Raw genomic sequence first — 17,534 nt, 5'->3', positions numbered from 1 at the left:
CTTTCTGCAGCTGATCAGAGCCAATTAGATGAACCCATTACACTGGGGGAAGTAATAAGGGTTATTTGTGCTCTTAAACTGGTGAAAGTCCCAGGGCTGGATGGTTATATGGGACAGTTTTATAAACCTTTGCTGGGGAATTTGGGGGGGGGGGGGGGCTCTTAGTGAGAGTTGGTAATGGGGTTTTGGAAGGGACTCCCCTGCTACAGTCTTGGTCAGAGGCAGGGGTGACAGTATTATTAAAATTGGGGAAAGATCCTTGGCAGCGCATGTGTTCTGAGGTAAAAATAAAAAAGGCTTCTGTGGATGTGCCTATAAAGTTCTTGTTCAGTGGTATTATACCTCGGTTCAGATGTGTTGTATAGACCTATTTCGCTTCTGAATGTGGATGCAAAAATACTAGCTAAAGTTCTGGCCATTAGTTTGGCTCGGTTTCTGCCAGGCCATTTTCCATGTTGACCAATCAGTTTAGCTCGGGTTCTGCTAGGCCATTTTCCATGTTGACCAATCAGGCTTCACTGCTCGTAGACAGGTGGGGGATAATATTCCCCGCACTCTGCATTTGCTCTGGGAGGCTCAGCGATCCTGGGAGAAAGTAGCCTTGTTGGCTATAGATGCAGAGAAGGCTTTTCACCAGGTGAGTCTGATATTCGCTACCTAGGGATTCAGTTGCCTAGCGATTTGTCCCAGTTTTATGACCTTAATTACTTGGGAATTGTTCACCAGATTTGAGGGGTCTTGGGGCGGTGGCATGGCTTATGGTTATCTTGGTGGGGTAAAATTGTAGTTATTAAGATAAACATTCTTCCCAAACTTTTGTACCATTTCCAGACTCTTCCTTTAAGTACACCTAAGAAGGTATTCCAGCAGTTATGTTTTTTTTTTTCATGTTATCTGGAATGGAAAGTTCCCATGTTTGGCTAAAAAGGTACTTTGGAGAGAACAAGATTGAGGACGGAGGGCTGTTCCCAATTTTTTGTGGTATTATTTAGCTGCACAGTTGCAAATGCTATTAGACTGGTCAATGGGGTGATTGAAACTGGCGGTACAGATGAAGCAGGGCTATTTTATTCCACTTCCACTCCAGCACCTGCTCTGGATGTTGTTGGTACCTAAATAGTCTTGTCACATCATGCCCAATCCATTTGTGTGGCATTTATTAGCAGTGTGGGGGGATTGGGGGGACAAATGGGGAGGATATCCACCTTGGTGCCCATGAGTTTGGAGCCTCAATTTTTAATGGGGACCTTTAGGAAGGCACTTGGGCACTGGGAGAAGTTGGTATTGGGACTCTTTAGAGATGTGCTTGGGGGGGGGGGGGGGGGGGGGGGGGGGGGGGGGGGGGGGGGGAGCTGGTCCTGTTCGGGGAGTTGCAAAAGCACCATGGTTACCATCTGGAGACTTTCTCTCTCTCGCATGCAATTGCAACATTTTATGGCGTCCCTGGGGGGGGGGGGGGGGGGGGGGGGGGGTAGGGAGAATCCAATGGGAAGGGAACATTTTGGAAAATTTATGGTTTACACCACGGAAGATCCCTCAACCAATATCTGTGTTATACTGGTACCTCGGGGGGGGGGGGGGGGGGGGGGATAAGGGGAAACTTACATTTATGACTCTGTAAAAACAGCCCAAATCCTCTTCACACTGAGTTGGAATGGCAGCGCATGTGTTCTGAGGTTAAAAAAAAAGGCCTCTGTGTATGTGCCTACAAAGTTCTTGTTCGGTGGTATTATACCTCGGTTCAGATGGACCACTCAGGTCTTTTATTTGCTGTCACTTACAATGTTATGTTATTTACATAAAATGTTTTCTACTGTATCTGATCGATGTTGGTTTACTAGTGGGGACTTTTCTGCATATTTGGTGGCACTGTGGTTTTGATTCATTCTTTTTGGATAAGGATAATGCAGGCTTTATCTGGGGCTCTTCAGGAGGACTTACGGGTTACCCCTCAATGTTGCTTACTGGGGCTTTCTAATGACTGGATCTATCGTTGGGAAAGTAAACTATTCTGCTTGGGACTGGCGGTATCTCATTGGAAATGGAGAAGTACCCCTCTTTTGTCTGACTGGACACAGTATTTATGTACCCTGATCAAGCTGGAAGGTCTCATGGACAAAAGAAGGGGATGTTATGCATGGCATCATCCGGACTTTTTAAGGATTCAAGAGTGGATCTCCAATTTCTGGGGTTGAGGGATGGGGGGGGGGGGGGGGGAGATTAATGCTGAAAGTACCTTGAAGGAACAAGGTGCTCTAGTCGAATGTGGGGGACTTTTTGAGGCTAGGGAGGGTAAGGGAGAGCAAGGTTGTGGGCTTTATGTACAGTTTGACATGATAACTATAGAGTTTGGTGTGGGTGGGATTGCTTCTAATTGGGTTGATTGGGTCAACTGTTAGAGTATGGCATTTACATTTTATTATATGTTTTCATTTGTTGTGGTGAGTGTTGGAGTTCTAATAAAAATGTATTGATTTGAAAAAAAATTCCCTTAGTGACCCTAGTTCCTGCAGCAGACCAGACGGGCTCTCCCTGCTGGTTGAGTATCCCTGAGATTAGAGATGGAATCTAAAGGCTCCATAGCTAGAAGCTAGTACATCGACCATTACCAAAGGTCAGCAGGCACTGGGAGGCAGTTGAGCAGAATTGACTCTGGATCGGGCATCTGCAAATGCATCTTGCCAGAACACACCTGAAGGGTAGTCATTGGCTCATCACGGCACTGGGAACTGAAGTTACTAATTGGGTTTACAACTCATGCAGGATGCTGAACCTGGTGTAGTAATAAAAAGGGCACCTAGGGTTTGAACAGTCGAGAAAAAAACAAAAAGGCAAATCCCAACAAATGTGCACAAGCTGGAGTTGGAATCGAAGTCAACAGCTGTATGGTAACAATCACTTTATTAGGAAAAAAAGAACGTAACCCTACAAGTCCACTTTTCAGCTAACGCGCCAATAGTTTATCATCGGTGACAGCAGGTGGGTGGGAGGAAGGGAGATGGAGAAATCCCAAATCGGGAAGCCACATATTTTCCAAAACGAATTCATTTGAATCGTGAATTGGACAGCACTAGTTGTGACCATCCGCCAGCACGTGGAGATAGAGAGCTCTGAGTTATGCCTCATAAGCTCCTGTGCTTAGCAGTTTTGGAGGCCGTATCTTGCTAAGGATGTAAAAAGAATTGAAGCAGTGCAAAGAAAAGCTACGAGAATGGTATGGGATTGTGTTACAAGATGTATGAGGAGAGACTTGCAGACCTGAACATGTATACCCTGGAGGAAAGGAGAAACAGGGGTGATATGATACAGACATTCAAATATTTGAAAGGTATTAATCTGCAAACGAACCTTTTCCGGAGATGGGAAGGCAGTAGAACTAGAGGAAATGAAATTAGATTGAAGGGGCGGCAGACTCAAGAAAAATGTCAGGAAGTATTTTTTCACGGAGAGAGTGGTGGAGATGAAAACGGTAACGGAATTCAAACACGTGTGGGATAAACATAAAGGAATCCTGTTCAGAAGGAATGGATCCTCAGCTTACCCAGGATTGGGTGGCAGAGCCGGTGGTGGGAGGCGGGGGCTGGTGCTGGGCAGTCTTCTACGGTCTGTGCCATGAAAATGGCAGATACAAATCAAGGTAAGGTATACACAAAAAGTAGCACATATGAGTTTACCTTGTTGGGCAGACCTGACGGACCATGCAGGTCTTTTTCTGCTGTCATCTACTATGTTACTATCCAGCTTATTTTCGATGGAGAAGGGCAGCCATCTTCCGACACAAATCGGGAGATGGGTGCCCTTCTACTAAGGGCGGCCAAATCAGTATAATCGAAAGCAGATTTTGGCCATCCTTAACTGCTTTCCGCCGTAGGGACGGCCAAAGTTCAAGGGGGCGCGTCGGCAGTGTACCGAAGGCGGGATGGGGGCGTGGTTAAGAGATGGCCGTCGGCTGATAATGGAAAAAAGAAGGGCGGCCCTGACGAGCATTTGGCCGACTTTACTTGGTCCCTTTTTGTTCACGACTAAGCCTTGAAAAGGTGCCCGAACTGACCAGATGACCATCGGAGGGAATCGGGGATTCCTCCCCTTACTCCCCCAGTGGTCACCAACCCCCTCCTACTCAAAAAAATTTTTAAAACATTTTTTGCCAGCCTATATGCCAGCCTCAAATGTCATACCCAGCTCCATCACAGCACTATGCAGGTCCCTGGAGCAGTTTTTAGTGGGTACTGCAGTGCACTTCAGGCAGGCAGACCCAGGCCCATCCGCCCCTGCCTGTTACACTTGTGGTGGTAAATGGGAGCCCCTCCAAAACACACCAGAAACCCACTGTACCCACATGTAGGTGCCCCCCTTTACCCTTTAAGGGCTATGGTACTGTTGTACAGTTGTGGGGAGTGGGTTTTGGGGGGGGGGGGTTTGGGGTGCTCAGCACCCAAGGTAAGGGAGCTATGCACCTGGGAGCAATTTGTGAAATCCACTGCGGTGCCCGGTTGTTGTCCTGACATGTGAGGGGGGATCAGTGTAATAGGAATGCTGGCTCCTCCCACGACCAAATGGCTTGGATTTGGTCATTTTTGAGATGGCCGGCCTCGGTTTCCATTATCGGCGAAAACCGAAGCCGGCCATCTCTAAGTTCGGCAATCTCAACATTTCGGTCGACCTAAATGTTGAGATTTGGCCGGACCCGACCGTATTATGAAAACGGAAGATGGACACCCATCTTGTTCGATAATACGGTTGGCTCCGCCCCTTTTCAGGGCCGTCCCCAGAGATGGGCGCCCCCGTTCGATTATGCCCCTCTATGTAATCAAGCCAGTATTCATTAACAAAGCAAAGAAACAGTGATTTCCAGAGAAAAAACTCCAGCCTCTAGATAGAAAAAACTATGAAATAGAGGGCAAAGCTCGTACCTTAGAAATGGAACCAGAATAATACAAACACCCGAAATTCCATAGAACATGGAGAAACCAAACAATCACAGAAGAGCGGGCTCTGGACTGGTGTTTTGGGTTTAAAGAACAGAAAATGATCAGGTAATTAACTACTTTTTCCTTCCATTACATCCCAAGGATCAGTCCAGACAAATGGGATGTACAAAAGCAATCCTTAAGAGGGGAGGGATTGCGATATCCCTACAGTGAGAACTGTGGCCCTGAAGGAAGCATCTGCTCGAGCAAACACATCCAAACAGTAATGCTTAACAAAAGAATGAGAAGACCACTACATTGCTGACCAACAGAACTCTGCCACCGAAACTGCCCTAGACTCTGCTAAAGAAGTCGTCAAAGACCAAGTAGAATGAGCCTTGATGTGCATGGGAGATCTATCCCTCAGAATGTATGTTGAAGAAACAGCCTCCTTAAGCCATCAAATCACTGTCACTTTGGAGGCCGGTAAACCCTTCCAGGGTCCCGCAAACAGGACAAAAAATTATCAGACCACCTGAAATAGTTGGTAGCGGTAAGATCGTGCTTCACATCCAACAGTTGCAGGGAAGCGCATTCTGCAGAATAGACCTCCCTGGAAAAAGAAGGAAGAAACACACAGTCTGATCGACATGAAAAGGAGATACAATCTTCGGCAAAAAGAATGGAACTGTCCGTATGGAAATTCCCAAGTCAGAAAAAAGGGATCCCTGCAAGAGAGAGCTTGAAGCTCTGAAACTCTCTGTGCTGATGAAATGGCAACTAGAAATACTGCCTGTAAAGTACGATCTTTGATAGTTGCCGAATGAAAGGGCTCAAAGGGGGCCAACTGAAGAGCCTTAAGAACCACTTGAAGACTCCACTATCGCAGAGAGGGGGATGCAGAAGAGTGACTCCCTTGAAGAATTGCACTAGAATTGCACTATGTCAGGGTGAGCAACCAATGAGACATTCTGTATCTTGCTTCTATGACACAACAACGCAGCCACCTGAACCTTGAGCGAATTGAGAACCAAGCCTTTTCTGAATCCCTCCTAAGGAAGGATAAAATTTGAGACAAGGAAGCACAAAATGGAGAAACACGATTCTGTGCAGACCAGCTCTCAAACGTTTCGGGCTTGCAGCAAGGTAGTAATAACATCATCCACGTAGCCCTTCTTCCTCAATCGTGCCTCAAGAGCCAGGCAGTAAGATCAAAGCGGATGGAATCCTCCATAAGTACTGGACCTTGGTGCAATAAGCCCGTCTGTGGAGGAACAGTCAACCGAGGAGCGATTTGAAGACAGATGAAGTCCGCATACCAAGGATGTGTGGGCCAGTCCGGAGCTACAAGAATGACCTTCCTGGGATGATGCGCAATCCTGTGCAATGTCCTTCCGACGAGAGGCCACGGAGGAAACATGTAAATGAAAAGAGCCAGTCTCTTGACCTCCAAGGCACTGAAGCCCCATAATCTTCCTACAGCACAATTGCTCTCAAAAAGAACCGCAGTTTTTTTTTTTTTTAAGATAGAGGCAACGGGGGAGCAGGGAAAGACCTAGACCACTAGGTCTAGGCACAGGTCTAATCCTGAGGCACAGGATTATTCTCAACCCCAAACTCAACTGAACCTGCAAGCAGGACGGGGGGGGGGGGGGGGGCACACAGAAGTCACAACAGCACTCAGGAGCTGCTATCTCACCTGCTGGAGATACAGAATACTGGCTTGGTTGCTAAGCGCAGGAGCTTATGAGGCACAACTCATTAGAGTTCTCTATTTCCACTTGCTGGAAAAAGATCACATGATTCTTGGGATGTAACAGAATAAGCATTTCCTGTCCAATTGGCATTCAGATACTATAAACTTTCAAAGAAAGGGAAAAATGAAACTTCATTTTTCAAATTAGTCACAAGATGGTAGTGTTGCGTAAAACATCAACGAGCAGCAGAGACTTTAGTTAAACAAAGACAAACGAGACAGAGACTGATTCAGAACAGAGAAAAGACAAAAGACAGAGAAGACAGTGAGCAGTTAAATAAGCCCAAAGAGTTATGGACAGCACACAGTTACACAGAACAAAGTGGGGAAATCCCCTCATTGAGCTAAAAAGCAAATTACAGACTGACTGACTCAGTAAAGCAATATAAAATTCTGTTCTAGCCACATACCGCAAGCTACAAAACAACTGCACTGCCTCCTGGGTACAAGCAAAGCAAAAGTAAAAGCCTAACTCAATCCAAAAGCCTAAAAAAAAAGGGATGGCAGTCAGTGCAAGTTGTCTTCTGGAGCAAAGGAATTGAGTGTATTCCTGGCCAATGCAGCAAATTGTAGATTCTGGAGAAAAAATCCTCAATGATAATGAAATAAAGAACTTTAGACTAGAAAGTCAGTCATGTAATTCTTGGACACACAGAATCTCTCTAAGTCCGATTCCATTTGAAATACAAATAGCAAAGCTCCTCTTTTTATACACAAAATATTGGCTGGCTAACTGGCTAAATTAAGATGATAAATGGCTTTAAGAAAAAGACTAGAGAATCAGGATACAGATATTCTGCTTATATCAAAGATGTCCAAACTTTAAAGATACATGATTGGCATTATAACCTTAAAGATATATCATTGGCATCACAAGGCACAAAGAAAAATACACAGCAAATTCTTCATGTACAGCGAATGTTCAAAAATGTAATCTAAACAAATGTCTGGCTGTTGCTAATTATCATATGTAGAACTATCAAGCCTTTGAAATATTTGTCAAGTTACAATGATGAATAACCTTGAGAAATAGCATTTCTAAAAAGGGACATGATATAGATGTCCCTATAATCAGATACTACAACAGCTGGGAATTCTCTGGTTGCTTCTCAGGAGGAACATCTGTATCCTTGAAACAAGCATGATGTGCAAAATAAAAACGTTTTCTGTTTCATAATATATTTATTTCCTTTTTTTTCCTGTTTAATAATTTTTTTAAATGAGATTGCATTAAATTCTTATTTCACGGCAATCTACAAAAAGTTTTTTTGGCAATACAAGTAGCTTTATTGGATTGTTTATATAAGTTTGTCATATCTCTATATAAGATTCGTCTTGATATTTTCTCCTTAACCATATTTGATGCAACCACATATTTGTATAATTAAACATGAATCTAGGTATATAAGAACTTATATTAAATTTTTTTTGTCCTATTAGTTTTTCAATATATTTATAAGCATATTAACATTTTGATGAATTTAAGATTTGTTCTAAATTTTAATAATATACATCCTTTACACATTATTAATCTAATTAATCTTTTATATATGTCATCCATATATTATTTATTGTGCTTTGCTTACCAACACCTTAAAGTTTTAGAATCATTGATGTGTTGATTTATTTTATATGTGTATATCCATATTCTACTGTTTTATGCGTTTGATAACTACAGACATCTTTTTAGAAATTTGTATCTGAAAACTCAAATTATACTGTCTGTTTACAATTTTTCAGAATCATTGATGTATTGTTTTATTCTGTATGTGTGCATACGTATTCCATTGTTTTATGTGTTTTATAACTATAGACATCTTTTAAGAAACTTGTATTTATTTTTTATTTTTGTTACATTTGTACCCCGTGCTTTCCCACTCATGGCAGGCTCAATGCGGCGTACATGGGGCAATGGAGGGTTAAGTGACTTGCCCAGAGTCACAAGGAGCTGCCTGTGCCTGAAGTGGGAATCGAACTCAGTTCCTCAGTTCCCCAGGACCAAAGTCCACCACCCTAACCACTAGGCTACTCCTCCACTCAAATTATATTTTATGTCTATGTTTATATTTATGTTTTAAATATTTTTTAGACTCCTGAGGCAGGTCTATGGCCGAAACACAGTACTGTGTCGAGTGTACAATAAAGTATACTCCTTTACACATCATCATAGTCTCAACGTCCTGAAGTCATTGGTTCACTTCCCACTTCTTTTTGTGCATCTATAATCCCGTGGGATTTAGTGTTCATCCACTCAGTGGAGAGCCTGCCCCACAATGAATATACTGCATACTGCTTCCATTGTATGCAAACCGATCTTAAGCATAGTCACTGTAGAAATTTTAAAAACTCGACTGCCCACCCCTGCTCCAGGCTTACTGAATTGTCAATAGTGTCCCCTCAGATTTAGCAACTCCGTCATGTAGTTTCCTATGTTTTCCTTTAGAATAAGTTTCTTTGAATTGTGGAATTTCGCTCCCTCCATTTTCATAGTACACTGAAAAGCACTGTCACTAGAGCATTATTTTGTCTTTTCTTACGCTATACTTTGTTTTCTTTGTGTGCTGTGCTATCCCACGTATGTTACTTGAAAAAATTCTGTTAAAAATTGGATTAAAAATAAAGGAAAAAATACCCACAGTGGAGCCTAAAGCATCTCACACATCCCCTCTGGAACAGCTTCTCAAATGCTACCATCCCTTCACTCACATTGTTGCTATTGCAAACAAAATCAATCACCCACTAATTCAAATAAGCAGGAAAATCAAGGGTCAGATGAAATGATATCAGGCTCTGTGACAGCTTGGGTGAAAAATAAGACATGTGAGTTTCCAAAACAGCAAACACAGATCTATGTGCTGGAAAACATGTATATGTTCTGAAATACCTACATACACTTCTATGTGCTGACACAGACATTTATGTAGCCATGTTCCCTCCGCTGATATTATCCACATTCATTTTTGTCTAACGGATGTTACTGCTGCACATAAGCAGTGCACACACATCCATTCCTCCATGTATTTTTAACAGGCTCTATATGTCTGTAGATCCTGTTCTAAAATACTAGCAAAACTCATGTCCCAACCTGGATGTACACATGTATTTTATAATACATCAACAACTCAGCCTCCATTCTGTCTAAAACTCCGCCCCTGTGAACACCTACACACAGGTCATGTAAACATACACACATGCATTCCATATGTATACACTTTATGGATGTGATTGCACAATTTTATAAATCTCTTTCCACATTTAAAATATGTTTTCTAAAGCTATCTCTTTAAATTTACAACTTAGAAAAAAACAACCCAACATCTAATCTAGGACAGTGGTTTTCAACCTTTCTTCTTGTTGTGACTCACTATGACAGGCCATGTTTATGTGTGTAACCCACTGAATGCTGCAAGCTACAGCTGAACAGAAGAGCCCAGATAGCATTTAATCATAGTTAAAAGTGATGCAAGGCAAATATAAACTGTTCTTAACAAAATTCACTTTATGAACTGTTATTGAATAAAAGCTATAAAATTTTATTTTTTCTCACAAAAATAATCTGATACTGATGTGCCTCATTGTTTACCATTCAATCACATATTGAAAAACTAATTCTCACTAAACTTACAGTCAACATCAAGAATACAGCATTTCCAGGCTGGGCTGGTGGCAGCAGTGATTGTGGTGGAAGCATAGCTAGGTTCTGGATGCAGTAATGATGATTGCCAGTGAGGATGAAGAGGGAATCAATCTTGAATATTTCCACCTTGGGCTGGAGGCAACAGTGGAGGAGTAGCCACGTGGTTAGTGCAGCAGACTTTGATCCTGGGGAACTGGGTTTGATTCCCACTGCAGCTCCCTGTGATTCTGAGCAAGTCACTTAACCCTCCATTGCCCCAAGTACAAATAAGTACCTGTATACACTATGTAAATCGCTTTGAATGTAGTTGCAAAAACCACAGAAAGGCGGTATATCAAGTCCCATTCGGAATGTAGAGGAAGCAGAATTAGAGAACAGTTATATGGATTTAAAATACCTAGCTGTGTGCTTTGAATTCTCCCCAGCCAGCAGGCACATTTATTTCTTAACGAAATCATGGGCTTGGTATCTATTTCAAATTTTTGGTGAAACTGCCCAGCTCTTTTGACACACTGGTACAGAATCACTGATCTAGGGCAGTGTTCCCAAGTCCTGTCCTGGAGTACCTCCTGCCAGTCAGGTTTTCAGGATATCCACAATGAATATGCATGAAAGAGATTTGCATATAATGGAGGCAGTGCCTGCAAATCAAGTTCATGCATATTCATTGTGGATATATGTGTTAATGTGTATGTGTTAATCTCTCTCATTCTGCTTAAAAACAAATAAGGCAAATCACTAACCTGTAACCTCAAGCATTTAATATGGTGTGTCTTTGTAGCTTTCCATGATTCTTTCATATGTGTGAAGAGCCTAGTGTGCTATGCACCCTCAGCCTGCCAGTGAGATTTCATTATTTTAGTTTTTTCTGTATAGCATTCTTCAGTGGGTTGTTAGACTGTAACAGAGTGGACACCCCGGAGGGAGTGGAAAACATGAAAAAGGATCTGAAAAAGCTAGAAGAATGGTCTAAGGTTTGGCAATTAAAATTCAATGCGAAGAAATGCAAAGTGATGCAATTAGGGAATAGAAATCCACGGGAGACATATGTGTTAGGCGGGGAGAGTCTGATAAGTACAGACGGGGAGAGGGATCTTGGGGTGATAGTATCTGAGGATTTGAAGGCGACGAAACAGTGTGACAAGGCGGTGGCCGTAGCTAGAAGGTTGTTAGGCTGTATAGAGAGATGTGACCAGCAGAAGAAAGGGGGTTTTGATGCCCCTGTATAAGTCGTTGGTGAGGCCCCACCCGGAGTATTGTGTTCAGTTTTGGAGGACGTATCTTGTTAAGGATGTAAAAAAAATTTAAGCAGTGCAAAGAAAAGCTACGAGAATGGTATGGGATTTGCGTTACAAGACATATGAGGAGAGACTTGCTGACCTGAACATGTATTCTCTGGAAGAAAGGAGAAACAGGGGTGATATGATACAGATGTTCAAATATTTGAAAGGTATTAATCTGCAAACGAACCTTTTCCGTAGATGGGAAGGCGGTAGAACGAGAGGACATGATATGAGATTGAAGGGAGGTAGACTCAAGAAAAATGACAGGAAGTATTTTTTCACGGAGAGAGTAGTGGATGCTTGGAATGCCCTCCCGCGGGAAGTGGTGGAAACGAAAACAGTAACGGAATTCAAACATGCGTGGGATAAATATAAAGGAATCCTGTTCAGAAGGAATGAATCCTAAGGAGCTTAGCCGAGATTGGGTGGCAGAGCCGGTGGCGGGAATGGTGCTGGGCAGACTTATACGGTCTGTGCCAGAACCGGTGGTGGGAGGCGGGGCTTGTGGTTCGGAGGCGGGATAGTGCTGGGCAGACTTATACGGTCTGTTCCCTGAAAAGGACAGGTACAAATCAAGGTAAGGTATACACAAAAAGTAGCACATATGAGTTTATCTTGTTGGGCAGACTGGATGGACCGTGCAGGTCTTTTTCTGCTGTCATCTACTATGTTACTATGATATCCTGAAAACCTGACTGGCAAGGGGTAATCCAGGACCAGACTTGGGAAACACTGATCTAGGGAGTTAGGACTGACATTTGTTTATATGGAAACCAAAAAGAAGAGACATTTTGTGAAAATTACAGCAGAAACAGACCAGGTGCTGTTAACATTTGCTCTGCTCCAAAGGTTTGTTAATTAGAAAAATAAGCATCCAGGAAACTTTTATTGGATCTTTAAATTAGATCATATTTTACATAATCATAACAAAAAATAACATATTTTACCACACATATAGTAACAGCAGAAAGGTATATTTGAAAATATTAAAAAATAAACTTCAAACAATACTTACAACAGATAAATAATATTTATAGGGTATAAGGTCCAGCAAAAAAAAAAAAAAAAAAAGAATACAAAAAACACCAAAACAAAACCATAAAACAAAATAAAAAAATCATTCACAGATACATACCCGTTCACGGAAACTCAAGCAACTAATTTGTTGCTACTAATTGGGTTTCACCAGGTAATTGTGACCTGGATTGGCTATTGTTGGAAGCAGGATACGGGCTGGATGGTCCACTGGTCTGACCCAGTATGGCTTTTCTTACATTCTTAACTCCTTATAATGCTCAGATACATAGGGGGCAATTTTATAAATAAGGCATTAACACTTTTGTACCAAATACACACAAGATTAGACTACCAGCATATAGACATGGAAATGCCAAACTTTCAGCTACAAGCTATTCTATTAAAATGTGCCTAAAGACAATGTGCTTAGTTGGAAGGCATGTACATGGGTGTAACATGGGCAGGGTGCATACTTGTTTCAGCAATTTAGGTGTGAGCATGCTGTTGCGCTGATATTTTAGAAAGAAAAGTAGGCACCTTTATAAAATAGGCGTGCTGTTATAAAATTGCCCTCACAGTGTATTATAGGGCGCTTTTACAAAGCGGCGGTAGGACTATCGTGCTTGTAGCGTGTGCCAAATTGACACTACCGCCTGGATAGCGCGCCCACCCGGTGGTAATTTTGAATTTGGCACACAGTTTCCCACAGTAGAAAATATTTTTCTATTTTCTATTGCAGGGTGCATCCCAGCAGTAATTGGTAGCACAGCCACATTGGTGCATGCTGCATAAGTACTGCGCATGCGCCCTTACCTCTAGGTCAATGGGTGGCGGTAAGGACTCAGGCAGTAAACAGTAGTGCGCTACTTTTAATTTCAACGCACAAGCATTTACTGCCCCCGTTTTAAAAAAAGCCTTTTTTCCCCGGCTGTGGTAAAAAATGGCCCAGTGTGCACCAAAAACATGCACCACACTACCGCAGGCCACTTTTTACCACAGCTTAGTAAAAGGACCTCTATGTTCTTGAGCAGATGAAGGTTTCTGATGTTCTAATGAGTTAAAGAACTTCCCAACTATTTTAGTTCACTCTGTGGTAAAACTCTGAACAAACACAGCTGATCTGCTAAGATATGTAGATTGCAATTCATACAGAAAACTTAGGGCTCCTTTTACTAAGGCGTACTAAACAATAAGACGCCCATAGGAATACAATGAGGCATATTTTCAAAGCACTTAGCCTTCCAAAGTTCCACAGAAACCTATGGAACTTTGGAAGGCTAAGTGCTTTGAAAATATGCCTCAATGGGCGTCTTATTTAGTGCTTGCTAATCATTAGCCTTAGTAAAAGGGCCCCTTAATTCTATAGCACCTCCAGAAACAGATGATTTTTCCCACTGACAAAGGTGTACTTTACTTACTTTCACTTGTGGATTCATAGCTCTGATGGGATAAGACAGAGAATTTAGGAAACAACATGATCAAGTTAGAATTTATATGGCTTTTACCATCACCCATCTGTTCAAAGAACATATGTAAAGAATTATCCAGTAACCAAAAATGACATTTACACCACAAAAAACATTAGCTAAACCAAAAATTAGTAAACATTTGTCAAGGAAACTTCTTTACGTTGTAATTCAAATCCCTAGTTTCTTTTAAAACAGGTTTGTACCCCAAAACAACTATTATGCTACAATATGGCTGAATGGGTCATTGCTGATTTTCTAAACTGGGGCTGTATATATTTCTCTGAGGCTGGTTTAAAAAGGATTTTTCCTAAGGTTACTTTACTGAAGGCTCTTATATATGAGTAAATGGTCAGGAGATGAGGATTACTAATTTTAGACTTTCTCAAATATTATACTTGGAAAATATATGACCTCTTTCACCATGCAGCAATGTAATATTTGGTTTGAGATACAAAAGACCTTGTTTTTTTCTAGCTTTTAATTCTACTCTGCCTTCTTTTTGCATCCTTCCTATTTGTTTTTCTAAACCACATTTGTCATCAACAGCTGCTAAAAAAAAAAAATCTATTTCATAAGCAAGTCTTTCTTAAGGGTTTTGCAACAATAAAAACTCCATAGGTGTTATATTGGTCTTACATTCCAAATAATCCCAGCTCAGAAACACAAATCAATAAGCAATAACTTAATAAACCTTAATTTATAAAATTACCCCAGTTACCAGTAAGATTACATTTATAACATGTACCAGAACAGATACATTACACCAATTGCACATACAGTCTCTGCAGTTGTTCTTATATGAACAAATGAACACAGTTACAAAACTGCCATACACTAGCAAATATTCACAAATGCTTTCACATAACATTAAATTCCTTATCTGTCAATGACACTGGCCAACCAACTTCAGTATTCTGTGCCTTCATAAGAGAATTACTTCTAAAGAACAGGTAAACTTGAACAGGTACCCTGTAGAAAACAAGGGCTTGCTACTCTTACCACTGTACAGAGTCATTTGTATGAATACAAATTCTCAGAAAAGGAATTACTAGATACATTATGTGTCGGGGCAATATGTACAACTTCAACAAAGATTTCATCTTGGGTTCTTCTTGTGCTGCTTTTTATTAATTATTTACCTCCAGTTCTTTTTGTCCAGTCAAATATATATTAAACTTGCAGATCATTTTTATGGCATCCTTTGAAGCTAATGTCTTAATTGCTCTTGAACTGCTGATAGTAGCAGAAGTCCAGAGAAAAATCCCACTATGCACAGCAACCTTTTCAGAAGAGTAGGATTATCCTTCGGAACCATAATTTGTGCCAGATCATTGGTGATCTGAGAAATTTCATGTGCCACACACACAAAGATAAAAGTGCTCACGATAATGTTGAGCATTGGGTTTCCGGGAATGAGCACCAAAATCCCCTTTGTATCAGCTGCCAGCCAGATGTGGTACTGGCAAATAAAGAGCTATAATAAAAAACAAAAGAAAAAAAAAGTGTATGGTTTTGTATCATGTTCTAATACTGAAATAAGACATAACAATGATTTCTGAAACAGATAGTTACTTCTTAACACAGAGACAGAAAATTACTTGAATTCCAAAAAGCTAATACAAATAAGATATTATTACTAAACTGTCATAGATTGATATCCACTTTCAGCGAAGAAACAGCATGAATGTACAAGATAAGGAGTATATATTTGCAGCTTTTTAAAAATGTCAAACCAAGAATTATAGAGTATCAATAGATATGAAATTTGCAGATTCTCTACAACAAAAGATTAATTATACAGTATAGTGCATATAATAGAGGTAATTTTATAACACAGCACCTATGTCCGAAAAGGTGTCCATTATAAAGGCAATTTAGGTGCCTATCAGGCTTATTTTCGAAAGAGAAGGGCGCCCATCTTTCGACACAAATCGGGAGACGGGAGTCCTTCTCTCAGGGTCGCTCAAATCGGCATAATCGGAAGCCGATTTTGGGCTTCCCCAACTGCTTCCCGTCGCAGGGATGACCAAAGTTCCCGGGGGCGTGTCAGAGGTGTAGCGAAGGCAGGACTGTGGTATGCCTAACAGATGGGCGTCCTCAAGTGATAATGGAAAAAAGAAGGGTGTCCCTGAAGAACACTTGGCCGACTTTACTTGGTCCTTTTTTTTTTACGACCAAGCCACAAAAATGCGCCCTAAATGACCAGATGACCACAGTGGTCACTAACCACCTTCCCACCCCGAAAACTTTAAAAACTTTTGACTTTTTTTTTTTTTTTAAAGAGTATGGGTGAAGGACCTCCTTCGCTATGCCTCCATCCCTGCGACTACAGTTGAGGACATCCTTCACTATTTATTTAGATTTTGCGCACACTTTTTTCAGTAGTAGCTCAAGGTGAGTTACACTGGATATTCCAAAATGTGGATGTTTGAGAGAAGGACGTCCATGCCTGCTATGCCTCTGACACCCCCTTTATTTATTTGGATTTTGGATCACAAGTAGCAACAGTGGGATTTGAACCGGCCACCTCTGGATTGCAAGACCAGTGGTCTAACCACTAGGCCACTCCTCCACTCCACTCCCTTGAAATTTGGCCATCCCTGTGGGGGGGGGGGGGGCACTGAGGACGTCCAAAATGTTTGAAAGAAGGATGTCCACGCCTTCGTTATGCCTCCGCTGACACATACATACCTCTCCCCCCAGGGACCTGCATACGTAAGTAACTTGCGTCAGACGAGGGTGGGCCAGGGAGGAAAGGAGGGAAGTCCGAAGGGAAGCAATCAGCTGTTGCTTGTGAGGGCCTGGCCCGGTGGCAGACGGAGGGGGGCGGGTGGAGGGGGGAGCGGTGGCGATGACCTCAGGGGGGGCGGGGCCACAGGGGTGCGGAGGATGGCAGGGAAGCCAGAGCTGCGGGAAGCTGTCATTTCAATGCAGGGGGGAGTGGCGGCAGCAACCTCGGGGGGGGGGGGGGGGGGGGGGGGGGGGGGGGGGGGGGGGGGGGGGGGGGGGGGGGGGGGGCTGAGCTAAACGCGGTGTGAGAGACTTCCAGGTCTCTCAGCTGAGTGAAGCACGTCCATAAAGGACATCCCTGACAAGCACTTTTTTCCCCGATTTTTTTTTGTAATATTTATAGAAGTTTTTCAATCCCGCGCAGCCCCAATGACAAGTACATACCTCTCGTTAGATTTTCCAGCGTTAAGGCAATCGGAAAAGGTTAGTGTATCTCATTTCAATAGAGTTTCTACACAATTTGCTCATCTGCATTCCGTTTTCGTTAGCTGCTACCATCATCGGAAAATGGCTCGGAGAAGTCTTTAGTGCATGCCAGGGTTTACTACTTGCTCGTTAATGGCTCGTTAAGTTTAGTGCATCTGGCCCTTAGTGGGCACTTATTTGTGATGAACCATATTTACAGGTAGTTTAAAGCTTAAACCAAATGCATACAGAGTATAACTACTAAGG

The 17,534-nt window shown here is 42.1% G+C and overlaps 1 protein-coding gene across 1 annotated transcript in view; it reads right to left on the bottom strand.

Moving 5' to 3' along the window:
* Positions 1–14,753: 14,753 nt before the first annotated feature.
* The window catches only part of CASD1 (CAS1 domain containing 1), a 163,794-nt gene continuing 161,013 nt past the window's right edge, over positions 14,754–17,534 (bottom strand). Inside the window, exon 18 of the mRNA XM_030200634.1 lies at positions 14,754–15,546. Coding sequence (XP_030056494.1) covers positions 15,280–15,546 — 267 coding nt within the window. The 3' untranslated portion in view covers positions 14,754–15,279. The remainder of the gene's footprint in view (positions 15,547–17,534) is intronic.

Source organism: Microcaecilia unicolor, chromosome 1, assembly GCF_901765095.1.
Source record: "Microcaecilia unicolor chromosome 1, aMicUni1.1, whole genome shotgun sequence".
In the NCBI taxonomy this organism is placed as follows: domain Eukaryota; kingdom Metazoa; phylum Chordata; class Amphibia; order Gymnophiona; family Siphonopidae; genus Microcaecilia; species Microcaecilia unicolor.
Note: the sequence above shows the minus strand (reverse complement) of the source record. Positions and strands in the feature narration are given on the sequence as shown.